At 67.5% G+C, this 16,318-nt stretch overlaps 3 protein-coding genes and 1 pseudogene across 5 annotated transcripts; 2 read left to right on the forward strand and 2 right to left on the reverse strand.

The window, feature by feature from the left end:
- The first annotated feature begins 983 nt into the window (after positions 1–983).
- On the forward strand, positions 984–2,117 carry LOC142068400 (dual specificity protein phosphatase 14-like; annotated as a pseudogene).
- A 126-nt stretch (positions 2,118–2,243) lies between these two features.
- On the reverse strand, positions 2,244–8,529 carry HIRIP3 (HIRA interacting protein 3). Of its 3 annotated transcripts, none has more exons than XM_075124176.1 (7): positions 8,361–8,523; positions 7,611–7,731; positions 7,379–7,538; positions 5,738–7,152; positions 3,971–4,133; positions 3,600–3,698; positions 2,244–2,988 (listed from the first exon to the last, which is right to left on the reverse strand). In XM_075124176.1, exons 1-7 carry the CDS (start codon positions 8,423–8,425, stop codon positions 2,831–2,833), a joined length of 2,181 nt encoding a protein of 726 aa, XP_074980277.1. In that variant the 5' UTR covers positions 8,426–8,523; the 3' UTR covers positions 2,244–2,830. The 3 variants fall into 3 exon arrangements, with proteins under 3 accessions (XP_074980277.1, XP_074980276.1, XP_074980278.1); XM_075124175.1 differs by having other exon boundaries at positions 7,379–7,541; XM_075124177.1 differs by lacking the exons at positions 2,244–2,988; positions 3,600–3,698; positions 3,971–4,133 and adding an exon at positions 4,150–4,291 and having other exon boundaries at positions 7,379–7,541; positions 8,361–8,529.
- Positions 8,530–8,843: 314 nt separating this feature from the next.
- LOC142070514 (INO80 complex subunit E-like) lies at positions 8,844–14,975 on the forward strand. The gene is made up of 7 exons (XM_075124178.1): positions 8,844–8,983; positions 9,567–9,637; positions 12,400–12,452; positions 13,109–13,184; positions 13,362–13,479; positions 14,125–14,241; positions 14,603–14,975. The coding sequence occupies exons 1-7, from the start codon at positions 8,903–8,905 to the stop codon at positions 14,819–14,821; spliced, it is 735 nt and encodes a 244-aa protein (XP_074980279.1). The 5' UTR covers positions 8,844–8,902; the 3' UTR covers positions 14,822–14,975.
- Positions 14,865–16,251, reverse strand: LOC142070515 (double C2-like domain-containing protein alpha). The gene is made up of 3 exons (XM_075124179.1): positions 16,143–16,251; positions 15,884–15,980; positions 14,865–15,653 (listed from the first exon to the last, which is right to left on the reverse strand). The coding sequence occupies exons 1-3, from the start codon at positions 16,206–16,208 to the stop codon at positions 15,514–15,516; spliced, it is 303 nt and encodes a 100-aa protein (XP_074980280.1). The 5' UTR covers positions 16,209–16,251; the 3' UTR covers positions 14,865–15,513.
- Between the last annotated feature and the right edge of the window lie 67 nt (positions 16,252–16,318).

The following is a 16,318-nucleotide window of genomic DNA, read 5'->3' on the forward strand; positions in this document are numbered from 1 at the left end:
GCCGGGGCTGGGCGGGCAGGGGGCTGCGGGTCGGGAGTGGGGGGCAGCGGCAGGGCTGGGGGGGCGGGGCTGGGCGGGCAGGGGGCTGCGGGTCGGGAGTGGGGGGCAGCGGCAGAGCTGGGGGGGCGGGGCTGGGCGGGCAGGGGGCTGCGGGTCGGGAGTGGGGGGCAGCGGCAGGGCTGGGGGGGCGGGGCTGGCAGGGGGTCGGGAGTGGGGGGGCAGCGGCAGAGCTGGGGGGGGCGGGGCTGGGCGGGCAGGGGGCTGCGGGTCGGGAGTGGGGGGCAGCGGCAGGGCTGGGGGGGGCGGGGCTGGCAGTCGCGCTCTGGCCCTTTAAGGGGCTGGGCCCATCCCTCCCCCCTCCGTTTTCTGCGCATCAGCCCTGCAGCCCCCTCCCGCCCCCGCGGCTCCCAGACTCGGATGCCTGGGTTCCGCGGCGGGGTGGAGGCGGCCTCCCGGCTGCCCCGCTAGCCCCACGCGGGGAGCGGCTGGGCCATGCGGAGGTAGGTAGGATGCCCCGGCCGGGGGGGGGGGGGACAGGACTGTGCCCCCCTCCCCCGAAGATCCCGCCCTACTTCTTCCCTGCATCCCCACAGCGGGGGCGTCTGGGGCGGAGCCAGGGCGAGGGGGTGGGGAGGGCTCTCGCCTCGGGATTTGGGGGAGGACCCAGGCGTCCGGCGGTGGGTGGCGCAGGATCGTCCGCTCTCGTGTATCCCCCCCCCCCCCCCGCATTGGAGAAATCTGGGGGGGCTGACTCGGGAACGTTCGGACTCTGCCTCCCCCAGCCCCAGGGGAATGTGAAGGGATGGAGACCGGTGGGGCCTGGTACCTGCCCCAGGGGGGGCGGGAACACAGGTGGATGGGGGTGGGGTGGAGCTGGGGCCTGTGCCCTCCAGGGGGTCTCCGCCCCCGGGCAGGCCCTGGCTGTGGGGGGCACAGAGCCCCCCCCTGAACGCCCCCCCTTTCTCTCCCCCCAGCTGTCCCCCATGTACGCCGAGGCCTCCACCATGAATTTCCGGACGCCCGGGTTCTTCCGGCGCAGCCCCCCCCCCCGCGGCGAAGCCGGCCCCCGGGGCTGGGGCGGTCCCGGCGCTGGGGGGCATCGCCCAGATCTCGCCCTGCCTCTACCTCTGCAGCGGCAACGCGGCCGCCAACCGGCAGCTGGTGCGGGCCCGGGCGGTGACCTGCGTGGTCAACGCCACCATGGAGCTCCCCAACGCCAACTGGCCCGAGATCGACTACGTCAAGGTGCCGGTGGCCGACCTGCCCCACGCCCCCCTGGCCCTCTACTTCGACTCGGTGGCCGACCGCATCCACCAGACGGGCAAGCGCAATGGGCGCACCCTGGTGCACTGCGTGGCGGGCGTGAGCCGCTCGGCCTCGCTCTGCATCGCCTACCTGATGAAGTACCACCGCCTCAGCCTGCTGGACGCCCACCAGTGGGTGCGGAGCCGGCGGCCCGTGGTGCGGCCCAACGCCGGCTTCTGGCGCCAGCTCATCGCCTACGAGCAGCAGCTCTTCGGCAAGAACACCGTGCGCATGGTGCCCTCGCCCCTCGGCCCGCTGCCCGACGTCTACGAGAGCGAGACCCGCGGCCTGGTGCCCCTCTGGAGCTACAGATAGGCGGGGCGGGCGCCCCGGGACCCGTCTACCTGCCCCGCCGGGGCAGACTGAGCACCGGAGGGGCACCGTTGGCTGCATTTGCCCCTGGAGGAGGGACTTGGGGGCAGATGTCCCACAAAGGGGCATTTTCTAACCTCAGAGACTGTGTGTGTGTGTGCGGGGGGTGGGCGTGTGTTTAAAGGGGGGGGGGAGAGTCACTGAGCATAAAAGCCCCCCCCCGCATTGTGTGACCCCCCCCTCCCCCCCCCAGGGCCTACCACAAACACCCAACTCGCCGCCTTCCAAGTCACATCCCCCTGCAAACTCCTTCTCTGCCCCCCAGAGAGACGAGATCGAAACTGCTGCCCCCCCGGGGGCATTAGTGGGGGGGGGGCATCTGCTCTCAGCCCCTGTATAGCTCTGTACATAGCGCCAAAGGTCTATATTCCTTACCCAGGGTTTGTACCGACTTAACGAGCGGAGAGCGCTCATTAATAAAAATTAACCTTTGAATTAAACCAGCTGGAGGCAGTCAGCTGCAGTGGGGGGGCTGGGGGAGGTTGGGGGGCACTCGCCACAGTGGAAGGTTTGGGGGGGCACTGGCTGCAGTGGGGGGGTCTAGGGGGCACTTGCTCGCTCACCCCTTAAATTACAAAATTCACTTTATTTTATAATATAAAAAACTCCCATAAAACAAAGACATTTACAACTGGGGGGGTTTAGGGACAATGGGGAGGGGGAATTGCCCCCAGGCTATAGATCTAGGGGGTGCCCCCCAAGACAGGACACATCCAGCCCCCTGCCCCAGCATCCTTCATTGAGGGGCCCCTGTGGTAATGTTTTGGGGTCACCTCTGGTTCCCCTGGGGACAGACAGCTGCCTCCCAGCTCTGCAGGGAGCCCCTCTAGTGGCTCAGGGGTCCCCCAACCTCCAGTTTTGGGGTGTTGGGTGGGCTCAGCCCAGAAAGTGACAGACACCAGGGGTTACCCCCCAATTTCTGTCTCGTGTTCACCCTAAATTGGCCCCAGAGCCCCACACCTGCCCCCTACCAAGTGGGGAATGGGAGACGGATTTGCTCCCCTGATCCTACCCCTTCCAATGGGGAGCCCTCCCCAATATGCCCCCCCCAAACAACAGGCCCTTCCAAGCAGGGAACGGCAGGGGCGAGCCCCAACTCCCAGCCCCACAGCGGGTGGGGGGAGGGTGTTATACCCAGGTGCCGCCCCCCGCCTCAGTCGCTCTCCCCGTCACTGCTGATCACGCCGCGGAGGCTGGACCAGTCAGTGGGGCACCGGGATGGGGGGCCCCCGTCGGCGTCTGGGGGGGCAGCTGGGGGGACGGCCGGGGGGGTGCTGTACAGACTCCAGATGTTGCGGCGCCGGGGGCGGCCTGTGGGGGGGTAAAGGGGGGTCAGCTCCAGATGGGGTCCCGTCCCCCCCAATCCCCAGCCCCACATTCCCCCGCCCCCTCCTCTGGATCCATCCCCCTTAGCCCCAACCCCCAGCCCCATCTCCCGCCTGTGGGATCCACCCCCCAACCCCACCCCTGGATCGAGCCCCCCAGCCCCTCTTCCACTCCCAACTGCACCTCTGGATTGCTGCCCGGCAGCCCCGTCTCTTCTCCCCCCTCTGCCCCCATGTCTCCTCTCCTGCCTGCCAGCCTCCCCCCTCCAGCCCCACATCCCCCTCCCCTGCCCGCCTCCCCCTCTGCCCCCCGCCCCCACATCCCCCTCCTGGCTGCCCCCCGCCCCCGCCAGCCTCCCCCTCCACCCCCACATCCCCCTCCCGGCTGCCCCCCTCCCCTGCCCGCCTCCCCCTCTGCCCCCCGCCCTCACATCCCCCTCCGCCCCCGCCAGCCTCCCCCTCCGCCCCCACATCCCCCTCTGCCCCCCGCCCCCACATCCCCCTCCCCTGCCCACCTCCCCCTCTGCCCCCCGCCCTCACATCCCCCTCCGGCCTCCCCCTCCGCCCCCACATCCCCCTCCTGGCTGCCCCCCTCACCGTCAGAGACGATGATGTTCCCCACGTCCAGTGCTGCCAACTCGGCTGCCTCCTCCCGGTGCAGCCGCAGCGCCCGGCACCGCTCCAGAGAGGGGTTCCCTGGGGGGAGCGGGGGTTACAACGGGGGGGGGGCTCTCCTGGGGAGCCACCCAGCCCGGCCCCTCCCAGCTCCCTCCCCCCAACTCAGTCCAGGGGCCCCGTTTCTTCTGCCTCACCTCAGTCCCCCTTCCCTGTACCCCCAACCCTCCCTCCTTGCCCCATCTCCAACCCCCCCACCCTGTCTGCCCCCCATCCGCTCCTTGATCCCCACCCTGCCCGCCCCCTCCATCCCCATCCATCTCCCTGCCCCCGCCCCAAGCCCCCCCACTCACCCTGCAGCCCAATGGCCTCCAGCTCCCGGCGCAGGACCCCGACCCGCTGCTTGACGGAGCGACACCCGGCCAGCAGCTTCCCGTAGTTCCGCCGCACGCCACAGGCCAGGATGCAGCGCTTCAGCCGCCGTACCGCCGGGTGCTCCTCCGCCGGGCCCGGCGCCTGGGGGGCGGGGACAGGTTAGGGGCAGCCCCCAAGGGGGCGGGGCCTGTTCCCACCTCTCCGCAGCGCGGGGAAATCAAACAGGGCCAAAAGGTTCCTTTAAAAGCGGCGGGTTGGGTGGTTTGTTCTCACTTCCCGCCACTCTCCGACCCCTTCCACTGGAAAGAGGAAATTACCGTCGGAAAGTTTCGGCTCTTGGTGGCTTTCCTCAGCCCGACTCCTTTTTCGCTTTTTAAAAAGGCGAAAGTTTCCATGGGATAAAACAGCAATTCCTGCAGTAAACCTCCACTTCGCCATTTCTTCTCCCCCTTTACAACCATTCCCCCCCCGGAAAAGAAATCCACCCAGTGCCATGTTCGGTCCTCATTTCTTGTTGCCTTTTCCTCCAGCTTGGAAAGCAAATTTCCACCCGGAGAAACCTGGAGTCGCAATTCAGTTCACTTCCTTCCCCCCTTTTCAAGTAATTTTTAGGAGAAACAAAGATCACGTGGCATGATTTCACTGAGCAATTTCTGTGACCCGAATTTTAAACCAGTTTTCCCCATTGGAAAGGGAAAGAATGTAGCAAAACTTCATTTCCCAGCGTCCAGTTTTGTAACTTGAAAAAATAATTTCTGCTGGGAAAAAATGTTATAAAACTTTTTAGTGCAATTTCTGTTCAGAATTCCTCCCCCCGGCATTTTAAAACAATTTTTCCACCTGGGGGGCAAGTGAGATTCAAACAGCAAAATTTCAGTGCTCAGTTTCTCTTTTCCTTTTCTCGGTCTACAAAAAATTTCCACGGGGGGGGGGGGGGGGGGGAATGGGGACAAAACTTCACACAGTAAAGTTTCATCTACCAGGTTTTTTTTCATTTCCCCCGACTTTTAAAACTAACTTGCCAGGAGAAAAGGAAACGCATTGAGCGCTACCCCAGCTCCTTTCTCCCGGATTTTAAAACAAATTTTCCACTGGGGAAAAAAATGTAGAGAAATTTCAGTTCTCAATTTCCTGTTCCCTTTCTCCAGCTTTAAAACCCCCTGTCCACACAAAAGAAAGAAAGAAAGAAAATTCATGCAATAAAATTTAACGTTCCAACTTTTCACTTTTGTATTATTGTTTTCCTGGAGACAGCCAGTGTTTTTAGGGCGATCTCCAGCCTCAGTCCTCCCCCCCGTTGGCAGACACGTTTTTCATGGTAAAAATAATTCATGGAACCAGAATTTCATTTCGCTATTTCTTGGTGCTTTGGGGAATTTTAAACCCATTTCCCACTGGAAAAAACAATTTCAGTTCAAGGTCTTCGTTCCTTTAATTGACTTTAAATAATTTGCAGTAGGAGAAAAATGCCATTTCCTCAAGTGTCGGTTCCTGTTTCCTCTCTCAGGACAGTTAAAACAATTTTGCCGGGAGATAAAAATTGGTTCAGTGCAGTGGCAGTTAGTAATCCCGCTTTGGAGGTGCCGCTGGGGAGCCACCCTGGACGCCTGGGTCCCACCCCCACCCCAGGCTCTGGGGGCGCTGCAGGAAACCGCCCTCCACGCCTGGGTCCCACGGGCTCTGGGGGCACTGCACACCCCCTAGGGGAGCCGCCCCGGACTCCTGGGTCCCATCCCCCACCTCACCTTTCCCTTCTTGCGCCGGGAGCCTGGGTTGGGGCTGTTGTTCTCATCCTGCGCGGAGGAGGAGGAAGAGTCTTCGTCTGTCTCGGAGCTGCCCCTCTGCCTCGCCTTCCCCTCCTCCTCAGCCTTCAGCCTCGGCTTACGCTCCTCTTCCTCGCTCTCGCTGCCCCGCTCGGCCTTCCCCCTTCCCTTCCTCCCCGTCTCCTTCCTGCTCTCCTCCTCCTCCTCGCTCCCCGATTCCTCCTCACTCTGGGCCTTCATCCTCCTCTTCTTCCTCTCCAGCTCCACCTTCTTCGCTCCCTTCCTCCCTGCCGACTTCCGGCTCCTACCCTCCTCTTCCTCGCTCCCCGATTCCTCCCCCTTCTGAGCCTTCACCCTGCCCCTCTTCCTGCTCCCCACTTCCTCAGCCTCGCTATCGCTCCTCCACTCGGCCTTCTTCGTTCCCTTCTTCCCTGCCGACTTCCGGCTCCTACCCTCCTCTTCCTCGCTCCCCGATTCCTCCCCCTTCTGAGCCTTCACCCTGCCCCTCTTCCTGCTCCCCACTTCCTCAGCCTCGCTATTGCTCCTCCACTCGGCCTTCTTCGTTCTCTTCTTCCCTGATGACTTCTGGCTCCTACCCTCCTCTTCCTCACTCCCCGATTCCTCCCCCTTCTGAGCCTTCACCCTGCCCCTCTTCCTGCTCCCCACTTCCTCAGCCTCGCTATCGCTCCTCCGCTCGGCCTTCTTTGCTCCCCTCTTCCCTGCCGGCTTCCGGCCCCTACTCTCCTCCTCACTCCCTGACTCCTCCTCTCTCTGAGACTTTGTTATCTTCTCCTTTTTCTCTTCCTCCTCACTATCACTCCATCTCCCTGCCTTCCTTGTTCCCTTCTTCCCTGCCCCTTTTCTACTCTGACACTCCTTCTCTTCCACCTCGGAGTCGCTCCCCACTTCCTTCCCCCAAGCCTTCATCCGCCCCTTCTTCTTGCTGTCCCCCTCCTCCTCGCTATCACTCCTCCGCTTGGCCTTCCTCGTTCCCGTCTTCCCTGTCTGCTTCTGCCGCTTACACTCCTCCTCCTCCACTGCTGATTCGCTCCCCGATTCCTCCTCCCTCTGAGCTGTGATCCCCCCGTTCGCTTTCCCCTCCTGCTCCCCACAGTCACCCCTCCGCTCTGCCTCTCTCGCTCGCTTCTTCCCCGGCCGGTCCTGCGCCTTGGCGCCCTCTGTTCTCCTCGGGGGCTGCTTCATTCCCTCGCTCCCGGCTGCCCACTCGGAGTCGCTCTCTCTGCCAGTGCCACCCCGCTCGGGTGTCTCCTCTGCTCCAGAGTCCCCCTTGTCCTCCCATGATCCTGTGTGCCCGGATTTCCCAGCATCCCCCTGGGCAGCAGCCAGTTTTGGCTTCCTCGAATCAATCCCAGAATCCTCCCCATCAGAACTGGCCTCTGGAAACCAGACGGGAGACAAGGGGTTAATTGAGCACTGGGACACACGGAGACCCCCCCACCCGGTGCTGGGACGTGGCCCCTCCGGGGTGGGGGCTGGGCACACGGGGACCCCCCGCCCGGCGCTGGGACGTGGCCCCTCCGGGGCGGGGGCTGGGCACACGGGGACCCCCCGCCCGGCGCTGGGACGTGGCCCCTCCGGGGCGGGGGGGGGGCACCTGCTCACCAGAACCCTGATCCAGTCGCTGTTTCTTTCTTGCCGTGTCCTTGGGGCCTCCCCCCGACGAGTTGGAGCCGCTGCGGGGTCGCTTCTCAGCCCCGGCTTCAGGGACGTCCCGGGCGTTCTCGGGGTGCGGGGACCCCGCGTCGGAGCTGGAATCATCCAGCTGCTAGGAAAGGCCAATGAGGTTATACAGGAACCCACCGCCGCCGAGCCCCCCTTGCCGACCCCCCCTCACCTGCATTCTCAGCAGCTCCTTCTCCACCAGCTGCTTCAGCAGCTCCTTCTCCTCCCGCACCAGGCTCCCGCGGCCCACGTGCGCCAGGTACTTCCTCCGCACCATGGCCAGCGTCAGCACGCTGCAGGCACAGGGCAGACGGGGGTTAGAGAACCCAGGAGTCCGGGGTCCTGGTCCCCTGCTCTAACCCACTGAACCCCTTCCCACCCAGAGACCCAGCTGTCCGGGCTCCCACAATCCTTTGCTCCCCCCCCAACCAGGTCCCTAGAGAACCCAGCTGTCCGGGCTCCCACAATCCTTTGCTCCCCCCCCACCAGACTCCTAGAGAACCCAGGTGTCCGGGCTCCCACAATCCTTTGCTCCCCCCCCACCAGACCCCTCGAGAACCCAGGTGTCCAGGCTCCCATAATCCTTTGCTCCCCCCCACCAGACCCCTCGAGAACCCAGGTGTCCAGGCTCCCACAATCCTTTGCTCCCCCCCCACCAGACCCCTCGAGAACCCAGGTGTCCGGGCTCCCACAATCCTTTGCTCCCCCCCCACCAGACCCCTCGAGAACCCAGGTGTCCGGGCTCCCACAATCCTTTGCTCCCCCCCCACCAGACCCCTCGAGAACCCAGGTGTCCAGGCTCCCACAATCCTTTGCTCCCCCCCACCGGACCCCTCGAGAACCCAGGAGTCCGGGCTCCCACAATCCTTTGCTCCCCCCCACCGGACCCCTCGAGAGCCCAGGAGTCCGGGCCTGGGGGCACCTGAGGTCCGGGCTGCCCTGGAAGAGCCCGCGAGTGAAGTCCCGCATCTCCCGCTCCGCAGCCATCGCCTCGCCGCGTCTTTCCCGCCTCCTGAGCCTGTCCGGCCACCGTAGCGCGGGGCTGACGGGAGGTGTGGCGCTGCCTGGTCACGGGGCAATGGGGAGCGGGCGCGGGGGCTGACGGGAGGTGTGGCGATGCCTGGGAACGGGCCAATGGGGAGCGGGCGCGGGGGCTGACGGGAGGTGTGGCGCTGCCTGGTCACGGGCCAATGGGGAGCGGGCGCGGGGGCTGACGGGAGGTGTGGCGCTGCCTGGTCACGGGGCAATGGGGAGCGGGCGCGGGGGCTGACGGGAGGTGTGGCGCTGCCTGGTCACGGGGCAATGGGGAGCGGGCGCGGGGGCTGACGGGAGGTGTGGCGCTGCCTGGTCACGGGCCAATGGGGAGCGGGCGCGGGGGCTGACGGGAGGTGTGGCGCTGTCTGGGAACGGGCCGTGGGCAGCTAGACCCCGCCCCCGCGCGGGGGATGCCGGGAGCCGCCGGCGATGAACGGGGCCGAGGCGGAGCCCGGCGGCTACAAGCGGCGCTACCGGGCCCTGAAGCGGCGCCTGAAGCTGCTGATCTACGTGAGGGGCGGGGCGGGAGTGGGGTGTCGGAGGGGGGCGGGGCGAGGAGCGGGAGTGGGGGTGTCGGAGGGGGGCGGGGCGAGGAGCGGGAGTGGGGTGTCGGAGGGGGGCGGGGCGAGGAGCGGGAGTGGGGTGTCGGAGGGGGGCGGGGCGGGAGTGGGGGTGTTGGAGGGGGGCGGGGCGAGGAGCGGGAGTGGGGTGTCGGAGGGGGGCGGGGCGGGAGTGGGGGTGTCGGAGGGGGGCGGGGCGAGGAGCGGGAGTGGGGGGTCGGAGGGGGGCGGGGCGAGGAGCGGGAGTGGGGGGGTCGGAGGGGGAGGGGCGGGAGTGGGGGGGTCGGAGGGGGGCGGGGCGAGGAGCGGGAGTGGGGGGGTCGGAGGGGGAGGGGCGGGAGTGGGGGGGTCGGAGGGGGGGCGGGGCGAGGAGCGGGAGTGGGGGGGTCGAAGGGGGGCGGGGCGAGGAGCGGGAGTAGGGGGGCGGGGCGGGAGTGGGGGGGTCGGAGGGGGGCGGGGCGAGAGTGGGGGGTCACAGGGGAGGGGCGAGGCGGGGCCAGACCCGGCGCTAACGCCCCCCCCCCCCCCCCCAGGAGCAGGAGTGTTTCCAGGAGGAGCTTCGCAAGGCCCAGAGGAAGCTGCTGAAGGTGTCGCGGGATAAAAGGTACCGGGGGAGCCCGGGGTGGGGGGAGTGAGGGGCACCGGCAGAGCGGGAGGGGGATGGGGGGCTGGCAGTGGGGCAGGGGCGGGCCTGGGGGTGGGAGTGAGGGGCACCGGCAGAGCGGGAGGGGGATGGGGGGCTGGCAGGGGGGCAGGGGCGGGCCTGGGGGTGGGAGTGAGGGGCACCGGCAGAGCGGGAGGGGGATGGGGGGGCTGGCAGTGGGGCAGGGGCGGGCCTGGGGGTGGGAGTGAGGGGCACCGGCAGAGCGGGAGGGGGATGGGGGGCTGGCAGGGGGGCAGGGGCGGGCCTGGGGGTGGGAGTGAGGGGCACCGGCAGAGCGGGAGGGGGATGGGGGGGCTGGCAGTGGGGCAGGGGCGGGCCTGGGGGTGGGAGTGAGGGGCACCGGCGGAGGGGGATGGGGGGCTGGCAGTGGGGCAGGGGTGGGCCTGGGGTGGGCCTGGGGGTGGGAGTGAGGGGCACCGGCGGAGGGGGAGGGGGCTGGCAGTGGGGCAGGGGCGGGCCTGGGGGTGGGAGTGAGGGGCACCGGCAGAGCGGGAGGGGGCTGGCAGTGGGGCAGGGGCGGGCCTGGGGGTGGGAGTGAGGGGCACCGGCAGAGCGGGAGGGGGCTGGCAGTGGGGCAGGGGCGGGCCTGGGGGTGGGAGTGAGGGGCACCGGCAGAGCGGGAGGGGGATGGGGGGCTGGCAGTGGGGCAGGGGCGGGCCTGGGGGTGGGAGTGAGGGGCACCGGCAGAGCGGGAGGGGGATGGGGGGCTGGCAGTGGGGCAGGGGCGGGCCTGGGGGTGGGAGTGAGGGGCACCGGCGGAGGGGGAGGGGGCTGGCAGTGGGGCAGGGGCGGGCCTGGGGGTGGGAGTGAGGGGCACCGGCAGAGCGGGAGGGGGCTGGCAGTGGGGCAGGGGCGGGCCTGGGGGTGGGAGTGAGGGGCACCGGCAGAGCGGGAGGGGGCTGGCAGTGGGGCAGGGGCGGGCCTGGGGGTGGGAGTGAGGGGCACCGGCAGAGCGGGAGGGGGATGGGGGGCTGGCAGTGGGGCAGGGGCGGGCCTGGGGGTGGGAGTGAGGGGCACCGGCGGAGGGGGAGGGGGCTGGCAGTGGGGCAGGGGCGGGCCTGGGGGTGGGAGTGAGGGGCACCGGCAGAGCGGGAGGGGGATGGGGGGCTGGCAGGGGGGCAGGGGCGGGCCTGGGGGTGGGAGTGAGGGGCACCGGCAGAGCGGGAGGGGGATGGGGGGGCTGGCAGTGGGGCAGGGGCGGGCCTGGGGGTGGGAGTGAGGGGCACCGGCAGAGCGGGAGGGGGATGGGGGGCTGGCAGGGGGGCAGGGGCGGGCCTGGGGGGTGGGAGTGAGGGGCACCGGCAGAGCGGGAGGGGGATGGGGGGGCTGGCAGTGGGGCAGGGGCGGGCCTGGGGGTGGGAGTGAGGGGCACCGGCGGAGGGGGATGGGGGGCTGGCAGTGGGGCAGGGGTGGGCCTGGGGTGGGCCTGGGGGTGGGAGTGAGGGGCACCGGCGGAGGGGGAGGGGGCTGGCAGTGGGGCAGGGGCGGGCCTGGGGGTGGGAGTGAGGGGCACCGGCAGAGCGGGAGGGGGCTGGCAGTGGGGCAGGGGCGGGCCTGGGGGTGGGAGTGAGGGGCACCGGCAGAGCGGGAGGGGGCTGGCAGTGGGGCAGGGGCGGGCCTGGGGGTGGGAGTGAGGGGCACCGGCAGAGCGGGAGGGGGATGGGGGGCTGGCAGTGGGGCAGGGGCGGGCCTGGGGGTGGGAGTGAGGGGCACCGGCGGAGGGGGAGGGGGCTGGCAGTGGGGCAGGGGCGGGCCTGGGGGTGGGAGTGAGGGGCACCGGCAGAGCGGGAGGGGGCTGGCAGTGGGGCAGGGGCGGGCCTGGGGGTGGGAGTGAGGGGCACCGGCAGAGCGGGAGGGGGATGGGGGGGGCTGGCAGTGGGGCAGGGGCGGGCCTGGGGGTGGGAGTGAGGGGCACCGGCAGAGCGGGAGGGGGATGGGGGGCTGGCAGTGGGGCAGGGGCGGGCCTGGGGGTGGGAGTGAGGGGCACCGGCGGAGGGGGAGGGGGCTGGCAGTGGGGCAGGGGCGGGCCTGGGGGTGGGAGTGAGGGGCACCGGCAGAGCGGGAGGGGGATGGGGGGGCTGGCAGTGGGGCAGGGGCGGGCCTGGGGGTGGGAATGAGGGGCACCGGCAGAGCGGGAGGGGGATGGGGGGCTGGCAGTGGGGCAGGGGCGGGCCTGGGGGTGGGAGTGAGGGGCACCGGCGGAGGGGGAGGGGGATGGGGGGCTGGCAGTGGGGCAGGGGTGGGCCTGGGGGTGGGAGTGAGGGGCACCGGCAGAGCGGGAGGGGGCTGGCAGTGGGGCAGGGGCGGGCCTGGGGGTGGGAGTGAGGGGCACCGGCAGAGCGGGAGGGGGCTGGCAGTGGGGCAGGGGTGGGCCTGGGGGTGGGAGTGAGGGGCACCGGCAGAGCGGGAGGGGGCTGGCAGTGGGGCAGGGGCGGGCCTGGGGGTGGGAGTGAGGGGCACCGGCGGAGGGGGAGGGGGATGGGGGACTGGCAGTGGGGCAGGGGCGGGCCTGGGGGTGGGAGTGAGGGGCACCGGCGGAGGGGGATGGGGGGCTGGCAGTGGGGCAGGGGTGGGCCTGGGGGTGGGAGTGAGGGGCACTGGCAGAGCGGGAGGGGGATGGGGCAGGGCTGGCTGTGGGGCGGGGGCTGGGGGGCTGCGGGGGGGATCTGGGGGTTTCTGATTCCGGTTTTTTCCCTGCCCAGCTTCCTGCTGGACCGGCTGCTGCAGCACGAGCACGTGGACGAGGAATCGTCAGGTGCGGGGCGGGGGGGACCCTCCTGAGCTCGGCCCCCTTAGTGTCCCCCTGCTCCCGTCCTGTGGCCCCCCCGGAGCCGGGCTGCGGGTATCCCGGACCCTCTCCTGGTGCTTAGCAGGGTTCGGGGCGCCTGGGGAGACGTCTCGGGTGCAGGGGTCTGGAGCCGGGTGCAGTTGGGGCATCTTTGGGGTCCTGGGGCGCTGGCATGTGGGGGATGGGTGCTCTATGAGGGGGCCTGAGGTGGGGAGAAGTCCCTGGCTGGGGCTCAGTCCATTGGCTGAGGGGAGGGGCTGGCGTGTGTTGGGGGTCACAGCTCAGAGGCGGATTTCAGGGGAGGGGTCATGGGAGGGCCACGGGGGGGCAGGTTGTCGTGGGATTTGGGGGCGTCTGTGAGTGTTGAGGGGAAGGTGCAGTGAGGGGCACAGGTCATAAGAGGATTTGGGGGGCTGCACATCAGGGGAGGGGCAGTGGTTGAGGAGGGCAGGGGATGTTTGTTAATGGGGGGACAGTTGGGGGCTGGGGGGTGTCTGTCAATGGGGACAGGCCGGAGGGTGGTTCAGAGCAGGCTGTGGGTGCTGGGGGGAGGGGACACAGGGTGGTTTGGGGGGGCTGGAGGGGTATTTTCCCTTATTAACCTCCCCCCATTGCCCTTCCAGACTCGGAGGCCACAGCCTCCTCAGAGAACAGTGATGGGGAGGGGCCAAAGGGGGCGGAGCCACAGCCACTGAAGAGGTGAGTATGAGGCCCCGCCTTCCCTTGGGGTGGGGTCTGTGCCAGAATCCAACATGGCTGGCCTGGTTTCCTGGGTAGAGCTGCCATCTTTAATATGGGCAGTGGATGGACCTGTGCCAGTATGTGACATGGCTGCTGTGGTAACTTCTTGTGTCTGTCTCTCTCTTCCCTCTCCAGGAAGCGGAGCCCCCAGCTTGGCGGAGCCTTGTCCCCATCGTCCTCTGGCCTCTCTCTCCAGGCGACCTCGGGCTTCCCCCTGCAGGGCTCGGGGGCGCCCTCCCCGTACCTAAGCTCGGTGAGTGACCCCTCCACTGTGGGGAATATGGGGCCAGAATCCAATATGGTCTCCAGACTGGGGCTATGGGAGGTGATGTGATTTCTGCCAGTAGCCAATATGTCTGCTGTAGCTTCAGGACAAGCCCCACCTTCAGTAGAGGCGATGTCTGTGCCAGTATCCAACATGGCTGCCTTGACTGTGTGGTGGAGCTGCCATTTTTAATATGGGCAAAGATAGCATACTGCCAGTGTCCAACATGGCTGCCTTGACTTCGAAGGCAGCACCCCCAAGGGCGTCGGCTCAGTGGGAGGTGCCACCCCCTCCCTTCCCCCCAGTCGCTCCATAGGGGTTCCCAACCTTGCAAGTGCAGTTGTCAAGCGGAGGGTCTCTGAGGTAAAGCCAGCTGTGGGTGTCGGCTGTCCCATGGGGGGCGCTGGGAAGCATGCATTAAGGTAGTGTGCGTCTGCATTGGAGGGGGGCATTAGGGGGTGTGCCCCCCCTGCTGGGGATTGGGTGTGTGTGAGAGGGGGTGTTGTGTGTTGTCGTGTGGGTGATGGGTGCATTGTGGGGGGGGAGTTGTGTCCATCTCACAGTGTCCCCCCCCATTCTCTCACTGTCACCTTTTCTCCATCTCTCCTGTACTTCGCCCTCCCCCCACCCCAGCTGGCCTCCCCCCCCTACAGCCCGTTCCCCTCTGAGTACCTAGCGCCAGAGCCCTGTGCCCCCCGCCCCGAACGTGCCCGCCCCGAGCGACGGGCCAAAGGCACCCGCAAGCTGAAGGTACCGCCTGGCTGGAGGGGAGGGGTCATGTGTCTGGGGGGAGGTAGGGGGTGAGAGGTGGGGTGGCACTGGAGGAAGTGGGGAGATTGGGAGTGGGGCGGTGGGGTGACGGGGAGGGGAAGGACATGCAATGCAGGGATGGGGGGCATGAAGGGGGCAAGCCTGGAACATGTGGGTTACTTTGGGGGGTGGTTCAAGTGTGGGGTTAAGGAGGGAGAGGATGGGGGTTAGGGGAGGGAGTTCGGGACAGGTGGGGGGTTTGTGGGGAACATGGAGGGAGGTATTGGGGGGTGTAAGGCACTGGGGGTGCTGGGCTGTGGGCAGCGGCCCCCTCACTTCTCCTCCCCTCTCTCCCTTACAGATGTCCCTGACACCGGCCACCCATCCCGACTGCTCAGTGGTGGGGGGTCTCCCCTTCTCCTCGCCCCGGGGGGGTCCCCTGGCCTCCCTCTCCTCCAAGCTCCCGCCCCCCACCATTCTCAGCACCGTGCCCCAGCAAATGTTCAGTGACACAGGGGAGGGGAGTGGCGAAGACCCCCTGGATGGGGATGATGAGCTTGTCATAGATATCCCGGAATAGGGGGGTTTGGGGGGCAGCCCCCCAGATACACACATCTCAGCACTGTGGTGGGACCCCCAGGAGGCCCCCCAAGTTTATTTCACATCCATTCCAGTTGCATTAACAGGCTCCAGACATGCAAATTAACCAAATAAACAGGATTTTGGTATAAAAACAGTGTCGGGGCGACTTCAGTGACCCCTCATCCCCCCCAAGCCTCCCAGACCCCCCTGAAATCCCAGAAGCCCTTAGAAGAAAAGCCACAGACTGAGGCTGGTGGTTTTGGGGGACCCTCCTGGTGCAAATGACCCTTTTTAGAAACCGTCTTGTAAAAAACGGTGCAGAAAAAGGATGCCCCTTTAAGAGCAGGGGTAGGATTTTTGACTGCAGACAAAAAAAACTCCTTTTAAAGGGGAAGGTGCTAAAGTTGGTCCTTGAAAGGAGGGGGGTGTGGGAGGGGAAGGAGGGGCTAGTTTCCCACCAATTTGAATACTGTTGTGCATAATTATTTTGCAGCAAGTGACAATTTGCATATGAGGCATAGAGGGGTGGAGTCAGTTGCCCCGCCCCCAACCCCGGACCTAACCAAACAGCCCCCCCCCAGACAGACACAGCACGGAGGGGGCGGGTTTCTTCCCGCCCCCGTGTAAACATGCAAGAGTCCTCGTGCAAAGGGCCCCCGCTCCTGTAAGAGGCGGGCGGGGCGGGGCCGATCAGGGCGCGAAGGCCGAGGATTCTGGGAGCTCGTTGGTCAGCGGATGCCAGCGCTCCCAGCGCTGGTCGGGGGCCTGCAGGCAGCCCAGCCAGTGCCGCAGCCGTTCGCCCTTGGAGCCCGCCCCCAGTGTCGTGCCGCCTGTGGGGAGAGGGCGTTAGGGGTGCCCCAGGTCCAGCCCCCCGCCCCACGGCGCCCTGGGCCCAGCCACCTTGCCCCCGCCCCCCCGGCCGAGCTTGCTCTCCGCCCCACAGCGCCTCTTGCCCAGCCACCCTGTCCCCTGCTAGGCAGCCCCACGGCGCCTCCTGCCAGGCTGCAGCCCCCCGCCCCACAGCGCCCCCTGCTGAGCCTGCCCCCGGCGCCCCCCTCACCGATGAAGTCGTTGGATTTCCCGATGTCATAGTCCCAGACCGTGATCTCCAGGGATTTCTGCGCCAGCTCCGATTGGTCGATTTCGTAGAAGAATTCCTGGGCAGGGGGGAGGTCGGTCAGGCCGGGTTTCCCCCCGCCAGCCTTGCCACCCCCTCCCCACAATCCCTTGCTCCCTCCCCCAACAGTGGGGGGGCCTTACAGCAAAGTGTAGGGGTGCTCTGGGGCTTACCCCCTCCCCCCACGTGGTGCCCCGCCCACCTCGTTATATTCGGGGTTCAGCGTTTTCTTCTTCACGCTTGTTTTGTGCTTCGATTTCTTCTCCATGTCTGGTTTGAGGTACCTGCCCAGAGACACGCACGATGAACCCAGGAGTCCTGGCTCTCCCCCCGCCACTGCACCCACTCCCCTTCCAGAGCCGGGAGAGAACCCAGGAG

Source organism: Caretta caretta, unplaced genomic scaffold, assembly GCF_965140235.1.
Source record: "Caretta caretta isolate rCarCar2 unplaced genomic scaffold, rCarCar1.hap1 Scaffold_36, whole genome shotgun sequence".
Lineage (NCBI taxonomy): Eukaryota > Metazoa > Chordata > Testudines > Cheloniidae > Caretta > Caretta caretta.

Bases quoted from the DNA above. Each gene is read 5' to 3' on its own strand.
- LOC142070514 (XM_075124178.1), top strand. From the start codon at position 8,903: ATGAACGGGGCCGAGGCGGAGCCCGGCGGCTACAAGCGGCGCTACCGG. The intron at 9,638-12,399 runs GTACCGGGGGAG...TTCCCTGCCCAG, and splicing joins AAGGTGTCGCGGGATAAAAG to CTTCCTGCTGGACCGGCTGC. The intron at 13,480-14,124 runs GTGAGTGACCCC...CCCCCACCCCAG, and splicing joins CCTCCCCGTACCTAAGCTCG to CTGGCCTCCCCCCCCTACAG.
- LOC142070515 (XM_075124179.1), bottom strand. From the start codon at position 16,208: ATGGAGAAGAAATCGAAGCACAAAACAAGCGTGAAGAAGAAAACGCTG. The intron at 15,981-16,142 runs GTGGGCGGGGCA...CCCCCTGCCCAG, and splicing joins TGAACCCCGAATATAACGAG to GAATTCTTCTACGAAATCGA. The intron at 15,654-15,883 runs GTGAGGGGGGCG...CTCTCCCCACAG, and splicing joins GAAATCCAACGACTTCATCG to GCGGCACGACACTGGGGGCG.
- HIRIP3 (XM_075124175.1), bottom strand. From the start codon at position 8,425: ATGGCTGCGGAGCGGGAGATGCGGGACTTCACTCGCGGGCTCTTCCAG. The intron at 7,732-8,360 runs GTGCCCCCAGGC...CTGTGCCTGCAG, and splicing joins CAGGGCAGCCCGGACCTCAG to CGTGCTGACGCTGGCCATGG. The intron at 4,134-5,737 runs GTGAGGTGGGGG...CCCGCCCCCCAG, and splicing joins CCCGGCGCAAGAAGGGAAAG to GCGCCGGGCCCGGCGGAGGA.